Here is a 15,743-nt window from a genome sequence, read left to right as displayed (position 1 = left end):
AGAATCACCTCACTGGATTCAACTCTTTATGCTGTTGGCAGGTTTGGGGTTTTTTTTGCAATAAGAACACACTGCTGACTTATAGTCAGCCTATGTTACTGCCAAACTGTTCTCTGCAGTATTGCAACTTAGTCAATTATTCCCTACTTTGTATTTGCTGTAGTGATTCCGTTCTAAGTGCAGGACTTTGCATTTGTCCTAGCTGAATTCTATCTGATTGATTTTGCACCATTTGTCCAGTTTATCCAGGTCGTTCTGGATCCTAGTTCTACTTCCAGAGTGTCTGCAGTTTTACCCAAATTGATACCATCCACCCATTTTCTAAGCTTGCACATGATCCCATCTTTCACATTATTAACGTGGGGCAGCTTCAAACTGAGTTCTGGAGAAAGGTGTAAACCCAGTATTTCTGCAGTCCATCCTGTTGAAACATTTTAAAATGAATACACAGAAAGTAAGCTGTGTGGGGATGGTCCACATAACACATTGAGAGCTGCAAGCGTGGCCCACTATGGCAAATAAGTTGAGAACCACTGGTCTAACCCAGGGCCAGGCAATTATTTCAGGTAAAATGTCGCTTACCAAGTTTTGGCACGCCATCGAGGGCCGCATGGGTAGCCTCACCTCTTAACAGGTGCCCTGCCCCCTGGTCGCCATCTTGGGATCAGAAGTCCTGCCCTCTAACCCCTGACCTTTGCCACCAGAAGTCTCTCCCCTTGCCCCCTGGAATTACTCCTTCAGCAAGGGGGTTTGCCATCTCTGAACCAGAAAAATACCAAATTATATTCTAAAAGTCAAACATGGAATACAACATTCATTAATTTCAGCTCAAAAAATATTTTTGTCCTGATTTACATGTGTTTGTGTAGTGTACGTAGAGGTGACTGTATATAATAGCTTAAAATGAAGTCTGACTCTTTCATATTGTGGGAGGGTGTGGTTGGGAGTGCAGGTATAGGTTTGTGGGTATGTGAAGGATGTGTGTGTGTAATCTGGGGAGGGGTGGATAGGTGCAGAGGATGTGGCTGTGGGTGGGTATGGGTTTTGTGAGGGGCTCTATGTGGGGGGAGGGTGGCTGGGAAGGGTTATGGCTTGTGCGGAAGGGGAGGGTTTGCCCACAGACCCCTCCCCCCTTTCCACAGCAGGCAGAGCCCCCTCCAATGCTCCTGCAAGTCCAGGCCCGACGCTTCTGCTGCCCTACTCTGGGCCCCACTGGTGCTGGCCCCAGCACACTGGCACAGGACCCATGCTCCCACCCAGCTGTCACTGCACTCTGCATGCCTGCTCGCTGCCTCTTCTTCTTGCCTTCCACAGCCATTTCCCTGCTTTGCCCCCCAGCCCGGCTGCCAACCGCTCCAGCACTACAACTGTGTGAAACTTTGGTAGCTGATTCGATTTGGTGGAGATTAAGCCTGATTTGGGGACGAAATCTCCAACTGTGAATCGAACTGGGAGACCAAGTAAAAGTTCTGAATTGATTCCAAACATCCAAACTGATTTGGAAAAGCTTTGGGAAAAGATTCAGATAATTCAGAGACTCAGCCATAGACTAAACAGGCAGCTGCCAGCTGCCTCCAGCTGGTAAATCTGTTGGGGTTGGGGGAGGGGAGAGGAAAGCTGCCCAGCCAGGGCGGGAGGGGCGTGTTACTTGGGCACGGGGGCGGGGGGTGCAGGATGTGTGTGTGGCAGTGCTGGGAGCAGGGGCTCTACCCTGGTGCTGCTGCAAGCAAGCTGTGCCTGCATCACACCCCCACCTCCTGTGCTGGCTGGGCAAGGCAGCAGGGCAGAGCCCCCATGGCTCCCCACACTGAGGGAGAGGTAGGCACAGCCTGAGGATCTGTGGGAAGCCCTCATGGATGTGCTGCCTGGCCCCATCCCCTACCTGGCCCCAGTCTCCCGGCACTTAAAAAAACAAACAAACCCTACACTCATGGGCTTCAGGAATGGTGATCAGGGGCCTCTGGGCACTTGTGGCAGAGCCCCTCCACACAGCACAGAGCATTGGGGATTGCCCTTCCTGCCTGGCACCTGCATGGCAGCTGCCCCATGGCGCAGGTGCACTGTGGCTTGGCAGGGTGCTGCACGCTGTCTGGGAGCTGAGGTGGATCCACCCATCAGCTGGACCTCTTGGTTCAATTCTCCAGTTCTCTGATCATTCCCCCAGCTCTTGCTGGGGGGGTGTGGTCCCTGGATCTGTGTGTGGCGTTTCAGTAGGCTACTGCTGCCAGCTGGGGAAATAGCTCAGAGCTGCCGCCACCCCCAGCTAGCAGTGGCAGCCTGCTGTCAACCCGCATCATCTGGGAGCCCGCCTCCCCTGGGAAGAGCTGGGGGAAAGATCAGGAAGCTGGGGAATCGAACCAGGAACTGGGGGAAATGTTTAAGGACCTCCTGATTCAAGCCCCCAGTTTGACCTCCCAGCCCCTGGTTCAATGCCTAGCTCTCTGTTCAATTCCTCAGCCCCCAGTTCCATTCACCTGGGAGCTGGGGTGGCTCCACATGTCAGCCAGAGCCTGGCAGTGCTCAGCCCAGGCTCCTGGACCAGACTGGATTTTATGCTGCTTAGTTCTGCTGCCAGCTCCCCCTGGGTCCTACTGTCCATGGCTGCTATCATCTTTGACAGGAACAGATAAATATTAATTTTTTAATTTTTTTAGGGGCCTGATCGGGGCTGGATAGAATGGCCCGCTGGGCCATATTTTGCCCATGGGCTGTATTTTGCCCACCCCTAGTCTAACCTATGGCCTGGTGGTTTGAGCACTTTACCTGTAAGTCAGAAAACAGCAGGTTCAAACCTCCTCTGCATCAGAGAAGTCTAGAGCCTTGGTTTCCTGGTTCAGAGCCCTAACTATTCAGCTGCTGGGACTAAAACCTGGGAGGGCCTTCTCCTTCCTCTGCTTCATGTCCTAGCTAGTCAGCTATTGGGGACTAAAAAATGGGAAGGCCAAATTGCTCTAACACCTGCTAGTTGTGAGCTTCTCCCTGAGCGTATGCGCATATGGAGCTGCATAACTGCCCGGACAGTGCATGGCTTCCTATTTATGCTCAGTAGCTGTGTGGATGTTTATATCTAGACAGACAAGATTCTGCATTCATTTGCACTGATGCAGATCAAGTGATATATCTATACCAGCTTGTGTCCTTACTGTAAACTCTGCAAGAGTTCCAAAATACCACTTACATAGTTGGCAAATTGTTTGTCCAGTGCTTACGGTGAATTGGAATTCTGCCCAAAGACCTTGATCCATCTAAAACCTAATTTATTTATGCTTTTTAAAGAAATAACCACAGAAACAAAGCACTAGTTTTCAAATGAAAAACCAAATAGAAATAAAATGGACTTAATAGAAGGCTATGGGAAGGGAAGGAACATAAGTATCTCTGAAGAGCAAACTATTAAAGAACTGTATTTTCAAGCTTTGCTCTCTCATGAGAAAGGAAATAAACTAGTTTATTGATTAGTGTAGGCATTATTGGGTCTCAGGACAATAACTATCCCACCAGTGGTCAAAATTGTTGCTTGCTGGTTAGCTATGAATAGCTGTGCCTGAGGCTACAGATTAAGCACAGTCTATTTACTTTGGATATATTATTACAATAGACAGCCACACAAAGTGTTGGATACAAGGAGGATTATATATTCATAAATATTAATTAACTTAATTTTGATGGATTTGTTTCAGCTGATTATTTAATAAGAACTGCAGCCAATCTGACTATAAGCAGAGTCTTTATTTGTGACCTGGCATTATAATGCCTTAATTTTCAAGACACTATACAAGCATGTAACTAATTAATATTTTACCTAGTAGGGTAAAATATTAATGATGAATTGAGGAAATTGATTTGGATCATATTTACACTTGTACACTTCTGAGCCTCATCTCCTCCTAAATCAACTTCTGTCCAAAGTAATTGTTTTGGAAGCAGATAAGGGAACTTGCTCCTAAAAGAGCTTGCATAAGCAGTTTCAGTCAAGACAATCCTTATTACTCACACTATTTAGATCAATGGACAAACTTGTGTGTTACAATAATGTGGCAGGTCAGCATATTACATTCAAATCATCACAAGCTGGTCTTGTATCAAATCTTCATCTGTTCCTAAGATATTTCATGAACTTGGGATCATGGAGTCTTAACATTTCCAATCTCACAAAAAAGACAAGATTGTCCAGATAGTAGGGACAGGTTTCTTGGGATGCCTCCACTTTGGATGGAAATTTTTTATTATGCTTACACTTGGGCATCTGGAAAAGCTAGAAGGGATACAGCTTCATCATTTATGTGTCTAGGTCCTGTCTAAGCTGTGTTTAAATCTAGAATGGGAGACATGGAGTCTGATTCCTGCACCCAGGATTATTTCCTTATCCAGTGACTGCCTGATATAAAATATGTAGAGTCCTGGGAACAGACACTGGAACTCAGATGTTTTCATCCAGGGGAGAGCTCTCCTCCCTGGACTACAAACCCAAGCTCTCCTTTGCTTGCTCTCTTCTTAACCCATGCCTCTTGCACTCAAAGCTGCCCATTTGTACAGCTTGAACAGAAGTGGTAGGCGAGATGTTCCATCCTTCCCTCACCTGGTGGTGCCTGATGGCTAGGGTCAATCTTAGGAACTGTAGACGTGGACTTGAATCACTCCAGGCTGAGGAGGGCATACCACCTAAATCTTATATCTCCTGGGGAGTGCTCTAACTGTTAGGTCATTGTGAGCAAGGTGAATACACTGCGTAGTTAGGTTCCTATTAGTGGAAGTGGGATTAGGCTTTTTGGACCCTTAATGAATGGAGTTGTCTAAAGTACAGCCCACATCAGGTGCGTAAGCTCTGGAGCGGGAAGGAGTTCAGAAACCTCCCTGTACTGCCTACCACTAGACACTCAAGGCTTACTGGGTCATCCTTGGAGACACCTGCTTCTACCATTTCTCAATGTTGTGTGCCTATGTAGTTACATGTGGTCAAAAAAAAAAATCACACTGCAAAGGCACCTAAGCTTCCATATCAAATGTATAAGGATCTAGGCAACTAAGCCAGGTCAAATTACATTGCCTACTAGGGAAGGTGTCTAAGTTTTAGGCATTCCAAGGCCTAAATTTTGATATTTGTATGACCAGTTCGATCTGGCTCATAATTACACTCCCCCAAAGCAGAACTGCCAACCAGTAAACTCTTTAAAAGAACAATTGCTGTTTGTACTGAAAGCTGTATTCAAGTTGTATTTGAGGTGGTATGCTCAGAGTAAGGGCTCAGGATCCCATTTTGATATGCTCTGCACATACCTACATTAAGGGAAAACAACTGTCCTGAAGAGCATACAATCCAGAGATAAACCAGAGAGACAACAGACAGAATCTAAAATTGAAAAGTATTTTTTGTACTGGAAATGTTATTAAAAAAATGATATGGCAGAAAAACTGGGCACTAACAAAATACAATTTTTCCTTGAAGGCTTCTGTCCCCTTAGGTTTGCAATAAGGCATTGCATAAGCAGAAAAACATATTCACTCTATTGCACATGATCAAAACTGGTTATTATGATGAATTTTTCTCTACGAGATTACTATCACATGTATCATTATGACTAACTAAAAAAAGAGATATTGGGTTCTAATAATTGATATTCCTTACTTAGAAATTCAAAGGAAACTACTCCTTTTACATTTGTGCGGTGACATAGCCTTGATGGGAAAAACTCATGCAGCTTTGTTAATTAAATATTTGGTGTTGATAGATTTATGAGAAAGAATGCACTTAAAAATAGAAAGAGCACATACCGTGGGGGTGGGGGAGGGGCCTTAAATATAATAATCTATAGTTATTATATGCAATAATACTTGTTTTACAGGGCATAAGAGCAAAGAAAAATCAAATGTAATAATAGTTATGGAATGTAAATAAGATAAAAATGTAAAGAACTTTGCTTTATAATGACAGCAAACATATGGATTTAAATTAGCATAATTTTAAAAGAAAACTTACAGGCTTTGGAGTTTTCCATGGAGAAAAGAAACCTGAAATACAGAAAATAATATTAACAGATCTTTCTATTGTATCATTACACATTATGGTGCAGAAAAATCTATTCTTCTCTCTCTGTGCAGGCAATAATTATATTTATATCAATTATTAATATATTAATATATTAATTATTTTAATAATTTATATTAACACTGAGATAATTACATAAACATGTCCTAATGGAAGTAGTTTCAATTAAAGTAAGTTCTAAGAAAGCAAGTTAGATAGAATGAATAGGAATTTTGCCATGCTCTTCAGAGGTCTTAACATCAGTTTCGGATTGACAAAACTTCAATCCAATGCCTAAATGAAAGATTCAAGTAATCTTAGTGCCCCCCTAAATATTATATATATTGCCCCTTATAAAGGTCCAGCCTACCATAAACTAGCTGCCAATTCACATTTTTTTCCAAAACAGTCACGAGAGTTTCCAATAATTCAAGTATTACGAAACAACAAAGAAAAACTTCTAATTAACCTATAGGCATATAAAGATGCACCTAAATACTTATAATTTGGGAGACTATGTTTTGTTTTTACACAAATGCAAGTTGCTGATGAGGTGTTAGTACTTATTTTTATACAGTTGTTCATTTTTCTGTTTTTTGCCTTGTCACTTCATTTGATGAGGAGCTACGCCTTTATTTATGACTTACACATATTTAAAACTCCAGGTGTGTCCTCATCATAAAATTAGGTCACTTGACTGTTGAAACACCATTAAGATCTTTTAATTTGGGCAGGCCTTTAACATACGGGATTAAGCTTTGAAAGATTTGGGGGATTTGTTTTCTTATTTTATCTGTTTTATGACTTTTTATTGTCAAAAGCCATGAGCCTTTTAGGGAAGGATGGCACAGAAATCAAATCAACCAAATCAATTGTTTTATATGTAGATCCACGTGGAAAATAATTTCAGCTAAATAAATTTTGTAGACAAAAAAAGAGAAGAATTTCAAAAGATAGAAAGTCAGTTTTTCATAAATCATTGTTTCAGGCACAAATATACATAAGTTTGTGTCCATAATTGAATTGTTAGTGAAAATCTGAGTACCTGCATTTCTAATTCTGTGCTAACAGATTAAAATCTGGTAGTCTGAGGCACAGTTCATTTTTTGGAGACAAATTGAGTACTTCATACTCCAAAGAATGTTATTGGACTAGCACAAGGAAATATTTTATCAATAAGAAAAATAAGATAGGGTTACCTCTACACTTGGTACTTAAACCCTCCAGAGACTGCTATGGGTAAGATAAAATTCAGTTAGGAAGCACCTGAATCTGTGGCAGGACATCATTAGTTGACTGGCATCTGTTATTTCAATTACTGCAAATTAGCGGTGTTTTTTCAAGGTGATTCTACTGTGGAAAGGAATTCTGTTAAAAGACTGTGTTTCCTGACTCTTTACAGTCTCCACATAAAAAACTGCAGCGTTGTAAAGCGAAAAGACGTTTATTCTCCTCTGCACATTCATGCTGTGATACAAAAGTCAAACTGTATAATTTGGCTGTAACATCACCTCCAATTTAAAGAATCTTTAACTGAAACTTGCCAAGCAACTCTTTAGCTGATATACCAAAAAAGATTCCTGCTCACGTTTTCTTACCCACTGCTGTTCTGTATGACTAACAAGAGGAAAAAAAATGTTGAGTACAGAAGTATCAAGCATTTTATACCTACTTCTATAGTGATTTGGTGCTTTTGAAATATCTAGACAGAAAACATTTGTTCTGGTGCAGCTGTCTTGATTGACTTACCTTCAGTGGAAATTACATCGGTATGATTTACCCCATAGCCTTTTAGGCCTAGATCCTATTTTGCATTTAAGATATCTGAAATGTTCCGCATATAATTTTCACGAACCTAAAAGCAACCCTATTTCACCATGTGCAAAAGCTCAAATTCAGCTAAGATATCTATATTCCTTATGCATCTCCATTTTAGCCAGAAGGTTCCCTATGTTCCTATTCTTGGCTCCTAATTGATCCGGGATGGGCAGTGGTGTAGCCCAATGCGGTGAGCTTGAGCACATCCAGCCTGCATCCTTATTGTAAAAGCCAGCAGGGTCATTTCCAGCCTTTGTTTCAGGCATGTTTGTGAGCAGCTACTGAGGCAAGCCCAGAGCAACCCCAGATGTACTTCTGCCTTTGCAGTAGATGGGAGGGGCATGTGCCTGCTGCCACCGCAGTGTAGATAAGCCCTGAGAGATCGGTCTTCATTGTGATCCAGTTCTGTCTGGGGAGGCACACGATTTTGCTAATGTGCCCAAAGGCTTAGTGGAAGAAACAGGTTATGGGCCCCTCATCTTATTCTATATAAATGTCAAGGTCCAGTTTCAAAATCAACATGCAATTAAGCTATGGAATAAAACATCGCAGGATGCCATTAAGGTAAAAAAGGTATGATTTAAAAATGCATCAATCAACAAGAATATCCCAACTATAGCAGTTAATCCTAAAAAACCTTAGAAGTGATTTTAAGTTCACGTTACATTGCCAGTACCGTGCAATCCCAGCAGTGCATGGGTCGTTTTCAACCCTACTGTGCAATAGCAATGAGCCATTGAGACATAGCTCATTGCTACTGCACAGTAGCAGCAACATCACAGTTAGTGTCTACCCATGCTACATCAACACAGTGATGAGCTACATCGCTGTAGCTCATTGCTACAGCAACGTAGTGTTTCATGTAGATATGCCCAGTTTAATCCAATCTCTCACTATTAAAAATTAAGAGAAGACTTAATGTGGGGACAGATTATCTCACATGTTCGAACATGAGAATTCTTGCACCTGCCTCTAAAATATCTGGGATTTGCCACTGACAGACACAGGACACTAGGGAAGGCAAACACAGTAAGGGAAGTCCTTTTTTTGCTGTCTTCCACATACATAAAAACATTCCCAATTTTTTGTCGCCTCCAAAAAACATAAAATGTTTCCTTTTTATAGTGTCTATGTCTATCATTCAACATGAGACTGTCTGTGGATGCTTAGTGCAAAACGGGTATCAGCAGAACTTGTTACCGCTGTGAAATACAAATACCATACTAAAAGTACTAGTATTTGAGGCTCTTGTCAATTCTTGAGCAGCCTGACATTCAGATTGTATGGCCTCTGACACATTTTACATTCACTGTGCAAATGATACATTGAACAATAAATTTAGACATACTATTCCAGCAATGTAATTAGCACGAGAAAAATGGTCTATCAGACAGAAAAATGGTCAATTGGCCACAAAGATATTGCTTGAAAACTGGGATATTTTTGTAGCTTGCATTTATCAACCTTTAATTTGGATGTGTGGCATATCACACATAGGGTGATACCCCAATATCCCATGGTAGACTCCTTTCTTTCCCTCACCCCTCCACCCCTTTTCCTGGGAGGGGACTCTCTGGGCCTATTCTACTGTGCATTATTAAAGTGGCACATAAAAAACTGTGTGAATATGCAAATGCTCAGCAGAATAAGTTACTGCGCATTAAGTGTCACCTAAACAACACGTGCTGGTGCTACTGCGCATTAGTGCAGCCTAATGCGCATTTATTTAGCACCTCATATTTGAGGTACTAAATTTAATGTGCATTAGGAAAAGCGCGTTAATGCATATGAAGATGCATCCTCTGAGACTCATGCAGAAATTTGGTGCCACAGCGTGTCTTAGAAGATGTCTCAACAACTCTCCTCCCTTTCCCCAACCAGCCTTCAATGCTGCTCCTTCTCTATGAGAAGCAGAATGTAAACAGACACTCAACATTACATGCAGGAGAGCACACAAGCCTCCGTGGCTCACCAAAAGCATCCGGGAATGTCTCCTTGCTAAAACGGAGGCTTACACCCAATGGAAAGAAGGGGTCATCACCAGGGAGGACTATTCTGTAGTTGCTCGGGGATGTAGGGGGGTAGTTAGGAAGGCCAAGGCAGAGATGGAACTGGGACTAGCTTCCCAAATTAAGGACAATAAGAAGTCCTTTTTTAAATACATAGCGGGTAAAAAGAAGGTCCTGGGTAATGTGGAGCCCTTGCAGGATGCGTTGGGAAACTTGGCCATCACACCAGATGGCAAAGCTAACATGTTTAATGATTTCTTTCCCTCCGTCTTCCTAAGTAAGGACCAGAACAGCCACCTCCCTGCTGGGCCCCCCTCGGGCCCCGGGGGAGGCACACCTGGGCCACGGGTTAGCGAGGATTTAGTTAGGGAGCTTCTGGAGGGGTTGGACATATTCAAGTCAGCCGGTCTGGATGATCTCCACCCTAGAGTTCTAAAGGAACTGGCCGAGGTCATTGCAAGTCCCTTGGCACAGCTTTATGAGCACTCGTGGTGCTCTGGTGAGGTACTGGAGGACTGGAAGAGGGCCAACGTGGTCCCCATCTTCAAAAAAGGCAGGAAGGAGGACCTGGGAAACTATAGGCCGGTTAGTCTTACCTCGATCCTAGGCAAGCTGTTTGAGAAAATTATGCTGGCACACATCCAGGAAGGGCCAGCAGGGGACTGTATGCTTAGGGGCAACCAACACGGGTTCATCAGTGGCAGGTCCTGTCAGACCAACCTGGTGGCCTTTTACGATCAGATCACCAGATCATTAGATGCAGGGGTAGCAGTGGATATAGTCTTCCTGGACTTCCGGAAGGCTTTTGACACTGTCTCTCACCCCGTTCTCATTAAGAAACTGGGGGGCTGTGGTGTAGACACCCACACAGTCAAATGGGTCACCAACTGGCTGGAGGGCCGCACCCAGAGGGTGGTGGTGGATGGGTCCTTCTCAACCTGGAAGGACGTGGGCAGTGGGGTTCCGCAGGGCTCGGTCCTCGGGCCCGCACTGTTCAACATCTTCATCAGTGATTTGGACGAGGGGGTAAAAAGCACCCTGTTCAAATTTGCTGATGATACTAAGATGTGGGGGGACGTGGGCACACTGGAAGGAAGCATCAGGCTACAATCAGACCTAGACAGGTTACAAGGGTGGGCGGATGAGAATAGGATGGGTTTCAACACAGACAAGTGCAAGGTGATGCACCTCGGGAGGAACAACCGGCACCATACCTACAGGTTGGGGAACTCCCCTCTTGTCAGCACGGAGGCGGAAAAGGATCTTGGGGTCATCATTGACTCCAAGATGAACATGGGTCGGCAGTGTGGAGAGGCAGTCAGGAAGGCTAACCGTACCTTGGCATGCATCCACAGATGCGTCTTGAGCAGGTCCAAGGAGGTGATCCTCCCTCTCTATGCAGCACTGGTCAGGCCGCAGTTGGAGTACTACATACAGTTCTGGGCGTCACACTTCAAGAGGGATGTCGACAGCATGGAGAGGGTCCAGAGGAGGGCCACTCACGTGATCAGGTGTAAGCAGGGCAGGCCCTATGAGGAGAGGCTACGGGACCTGAACCTGTTCAGCCTCCACAAGAGAAGGCTGAGGGGGGATCTTGTGGCCTGTTATAAACTAGTCAGGGGGGATCAGCAGGCATTGGGGGAGTCACTGTTCCCCTGAGCACCGCCAGGAGTGACCAGGAATAATGGTCACAAGCTGGCAGAGGGTAGATTTAGGTTAGATATCGGGAGGCGCTACTTCACGGTCAGGGCGGCTAGGGTCTGGAACCAGCTTCCAAGAGAAGTGGTGCAGGCTCCAACCTGGGGGTTTTTAAGAGGAGGTTAGATGAACATCTTGCTGGGGTTGTTTGCCCCCAGTACTCTTTCCTGCCATGGCAGGGGGTCGGACTAGATGATCTGCTCAGGTCCCTTCCGACCCTAGAAACTATGAAACTATGCTTTACCTACACACAATAGTAATCTGAAAGAGGGGGAGGGAATTCGTCTGGAAAGCTACCACTGGGGACAAGAGGGGGATAGAGGAAAAGCCTGGATACAAATGAATCTATTAAGGTGTTGCAAAAGAATGCAAGTCCCACCGCTCCATCCCTCCTTCCGCTCCTTCACACAGGTCCCCCTGCTGGACACAAGGTTCAGAGAAGCAGATCCTTCATCCAGGGGGAGCCTAGCACTCATTTCTCACTAGCATTGTAGCTCAGGATGTGAGAGGAGCTGGCAGCCTCTGCCAGCAGCTCTCCAGCTTCTCGTGCTGGTAAGGAAGATCCTAGGGCACTTTTCCCATCTGGACAGCTTGCTCGGTGAATGTGAAGCAGGTCACATGATGTGATAGTTTTCATCAAGTAACTTTACCTGTTGCTTGATGGAAATAAATAACATCTGGCAAAAGCCTAGGATATGTATGACAAAAACCTTATATAGAGTGGTAAAAACTAAAAATGTATGACTGGACTCCTCTGTGGTCCATTTTGAATGATTATAGATCACTCTGCAGCTTTCACTACTCTGATTCTACAGCAATACAGGACTTAACCATGGAGGGGCAATGTAGCTGCTATCCATCATGCTGCCAGCAGACCCTGGCTATAATATATAAAAACCCAGGTTCAGAAAGCTCACCTCAATCTACAGTGAATCCTCTGGTGGCATAGAACCAATAGGACAGCTTCTTTTCCATTTCCTGCCTGCTGCTAGAGCAGCAAAGGTAAAGGGGACATGGACACATCTAGGGCTACTAAAAACTCAGGAAACCTTGTTATCTTAGTCTTTTGGGCCTATTGGTAGCTGGCATCGGCTATTTAAACTTACTTCAGGGAACAATCTCTGTTGCCAGCAGCTTAGGATCAGGGCAGTGCAGAGGTGAGTATCGGCTTACTTTTGCACTCTATCCTGACCTGAGCTCCTGTCCTCACTACTGTCCTCACCACAAGTCCTTTTCCTCATGCAAATTACTTGAGTTTTTCTACAATGCTTGTTTTTCTGATAGTACATGACAAATCCCAGTGTCAAAGGTATAATTTTCCACATGGTCAGCAGCATTGGAGCTCCAGTAGCCAGGACTACAGCTGGGGATGGGGACATTGCAAATTCACTTAGTCTGACCCTCTGTCATAATATATACTCTTTTTTGAATGCTGTCTCATTCAAGGTTGTGAGCTTTCATTACAAGAGACGGTAGGACTCTTTCTTCAACTAGTGGGGCTCGGCCCTGGCAGACCCTGGCTTACATCCAACATTGATTGAGAGGTAGGAATGAAACTACTCAGATCAAGGCTCGTTACAGACTTCAAGAACTGAAGTCTAGTTTGACCTTCTCACCAGCTTATGTCTAACTAGACACCAATATTGAATGAGAGTTCATAAAAGCTAGTATGCAACTTCTTGCTGTACAGATTGGAAAATTGCTGAATACTGGAAATATAGGCATTTTTGGAAAACATACTGATATAGAAATGCAATCTTGCAACAGATGTAAGACTAAAATCCATTTGGAAAATTACATCATTTTTTTTCTTTTTTTTCGTTTGGAGAACAAAGTAAACTACAGTCTCAGCCTCTTGTGCTTCTCTTTTTTTGATAAGGATAGCTTAATAACAAAACGCATGTCACACACGTAAAAATTAGGAGGCATTACTTTCTGACTGGCTCTCATACATCATCCTAGTAATATGCTATGTAATATACTGCTCTTTATGTTAGGATATGGGAAGTGAGTCCTGTTGGCTACAGGCCTGGCATTACAGCTCCCACTGTGATTACTTTTTAAGATAGAATTTGGTCTCCATTATGTTTTTTTAATCACTAGAAAGAAAAACAAAACTTTCTCTACAATTCTCTCTATTAATTTCTAAGTAAGCTCTAAAGACTTTGCAAAGGCCCAGATGAATAAATGTGGAACTTGTTGTAACAGGTAGGTAGCAGCTCCTGTTACATTAAGGGGAACCAGCTGCAGAGCAGCAGCCTGCACAAGAGCAAGCATCTGAGCAAGCCAGAAACAGATCTCTAGGCAGCCCAGGAGGAATAACTGCAGACAGCTGAGTTCAACCCAGCAAATGGAAGCAGGCTAGCCATCAAGCCTAAATGGAAACTCCTGTGGGCAGCTGCAGGGCCACCTGATAGGAAGGGGTGGGACTTTTGAGGCATATAAGACTAGTAACGGAGACCAGGCAGTCAGTCTAGCCTTGCAGGCTATAGGGAGATGGGCTGCTGAACAGGAGGGATGCAGCAGAATGTGACTGGCTAAGACCTAAACTGTTCTGGGAACTGGAAGTAAGGTGCTAAAGGCTTTCAGGAGAATATGACCCAGGGTAGGGAAAAGTTTTGTTGTACAGCCAGTAACCTGAGACTTAAATTTGGGCCCAGCATAGGGGTAGTTCTTGTTGCAGCCAGTGAGCTTACTTCATTGTTATAGTTTACACCAGTGGATTGAAAGTGACTACAAGGGGAGGAGGAAAAGGTCATGAGGATGCTTGAGAGGCATGAGAGTACCTTGAACCCTGCCAGGGCCTGGGGCTCATGATGGGCAGGCAGTAGCTGTAGAGATCCCAAGCCTAGGCTACAAGGGTGGTAGAGGCAGCATGAAGCCAGGGAGGGCTAAGGGCTAGTGTTGAGAGGGCAAAACCAGGGCCAAGCTCAGTGAGGTAAGAGAGAGATGGGCTATGGCCTGAGCCCACTTAGCTTCAGGCCAAGAGGGGTGAGAGCCAGGACCAGGGCCCTGAAGCTCAAGAGGGTAAAATGAGAGCCTGAGGGGACGAGACTAGGGCTAAAACCCAGAATCCAGGTCTGGGGCAGTGGGCCTAGGTAAAGGACACAGCTAGAGGAAAGGGGCAGAGTCCAGGAAGGCCAAGGGCACAGAGGCCTGAGGTGGCTTGGCATTAGCCTGGAGAGCAAAGTGCCCTACTTGAGTGATGAGCAGTAATATCCGCAAGGCATGGCTGTGGCTGAGGAAATTGGAGACAACAAAATTAATGCTTAAGGCAATGAGTGCATCAGACTATGGATGGGCCAGGAGGACCTCACTTAGTGCTGAGGTTTGAAGCAGATAAGAGCTTGCTTTGGGACCCAGGGGCAGCCTCCCTTCTCATGAACCAGGACATGGCAGGTGAGGAGAAGGAGAGGGTACCTTAGGAACCGGAGCAGGGCAAGAATTGCAGGGCTATGCCTGGGGCTTGATCCTGCTACACTTTTCAAGAAACAAAGTCTCTTGGTGTGGCTTACGTTTCTCATTTTTGTGAGAGACTTCTTGGTATACTTACACTGCAGCCCATAAATAATCATGATTTTCACAATTGACTAGGTAACAGGAGGCTGAAGAAAAAACTTTAAAGTAGTAAATATAGGATCATTTACAGTAAAACATGTATAAGGTGCATTACCTTTGTTCCACATCAATTCTCTCACTGATGATAATGGAAAAAGTTTTTGCCCATTAGTTTTCAATGTATTTTGCCTTGCTGTTATACAGATCTGTTTGAGGTGTTCCCCCCCCTCCCCCCCCCCCCACTGAGCATTTTAAGACATGAGATGTTTGTTAGTAGTCTGCACTTGGCTGGATTTTCAGAGCTACAGAGTGCTTGTAATTGCCAGTGACTCTAAGTGGAAGTATAGGTATTCTGCATCCCTGATAAATGAGACTGGTTTTTATACATAATTAGTGGGACATGGGGGAGCAGTGTCCTACCATGTATGCAAAACCTGATTCCACAGTATATGTGATTACATGCAATTGATCTATAGTGGACAAGTGTGCAAAGCATGCAGAGGTTTTACTCTATAGTTGGCTTATTTAGTGAGATATAAGAAAAGGGAAAACACTCCACCACTAATTAAGTTATAGAAATATTGCTTGAAGCAAAGATTTTTTTTTTTTTTTTTTTTTTTGGAGGGGTGATATCT

General features: G+C 44.2%; 1 protein-coding gene across 6 annotated transcripts in view; it reads right to left on the bottom strand.

Moving 5' to 3' along the window:
• Positions 1-15,743, bottom strand: part of MAGI2 (membrane associated guanylate kinase, WW and PDZ domain containing 2) — a 1,241,136-nt gene that overhangs the window by 150,904 nt on the left and 1,074,489 nt on the right. For all 6 annotated transcript variants that reach the window (XM_090041911.1, XM_090041915.1, XM_090041916.1 and 3 more), the window contains one exon: positions 5,978-6,009. In XM_090041911.1, coding sequence (XP_089898037.1) covers positions 5,978-6,009 — 32 coding nt within the window. The remainder of the gene's footprint in view (positions 1-5,977; positions 6,010-15,743) is intronic.

Source organism: Crocodylus siamensis, chromosome 4, assembly GCF_052110815.1.
Source record: "Crocodylus siamensis isolate JL-2025a chromosome 4, ASM5211081v1, whole genome shotgun sequence".
NCBI lineage: Eukaryota > Metazoa > Chordata > Crocodylia > Crocodylidae > Crocodylus > Crocodylus siamensis.
This window is presented reverse-complemented; position numbering and strand designations above follow the sequence as displayed.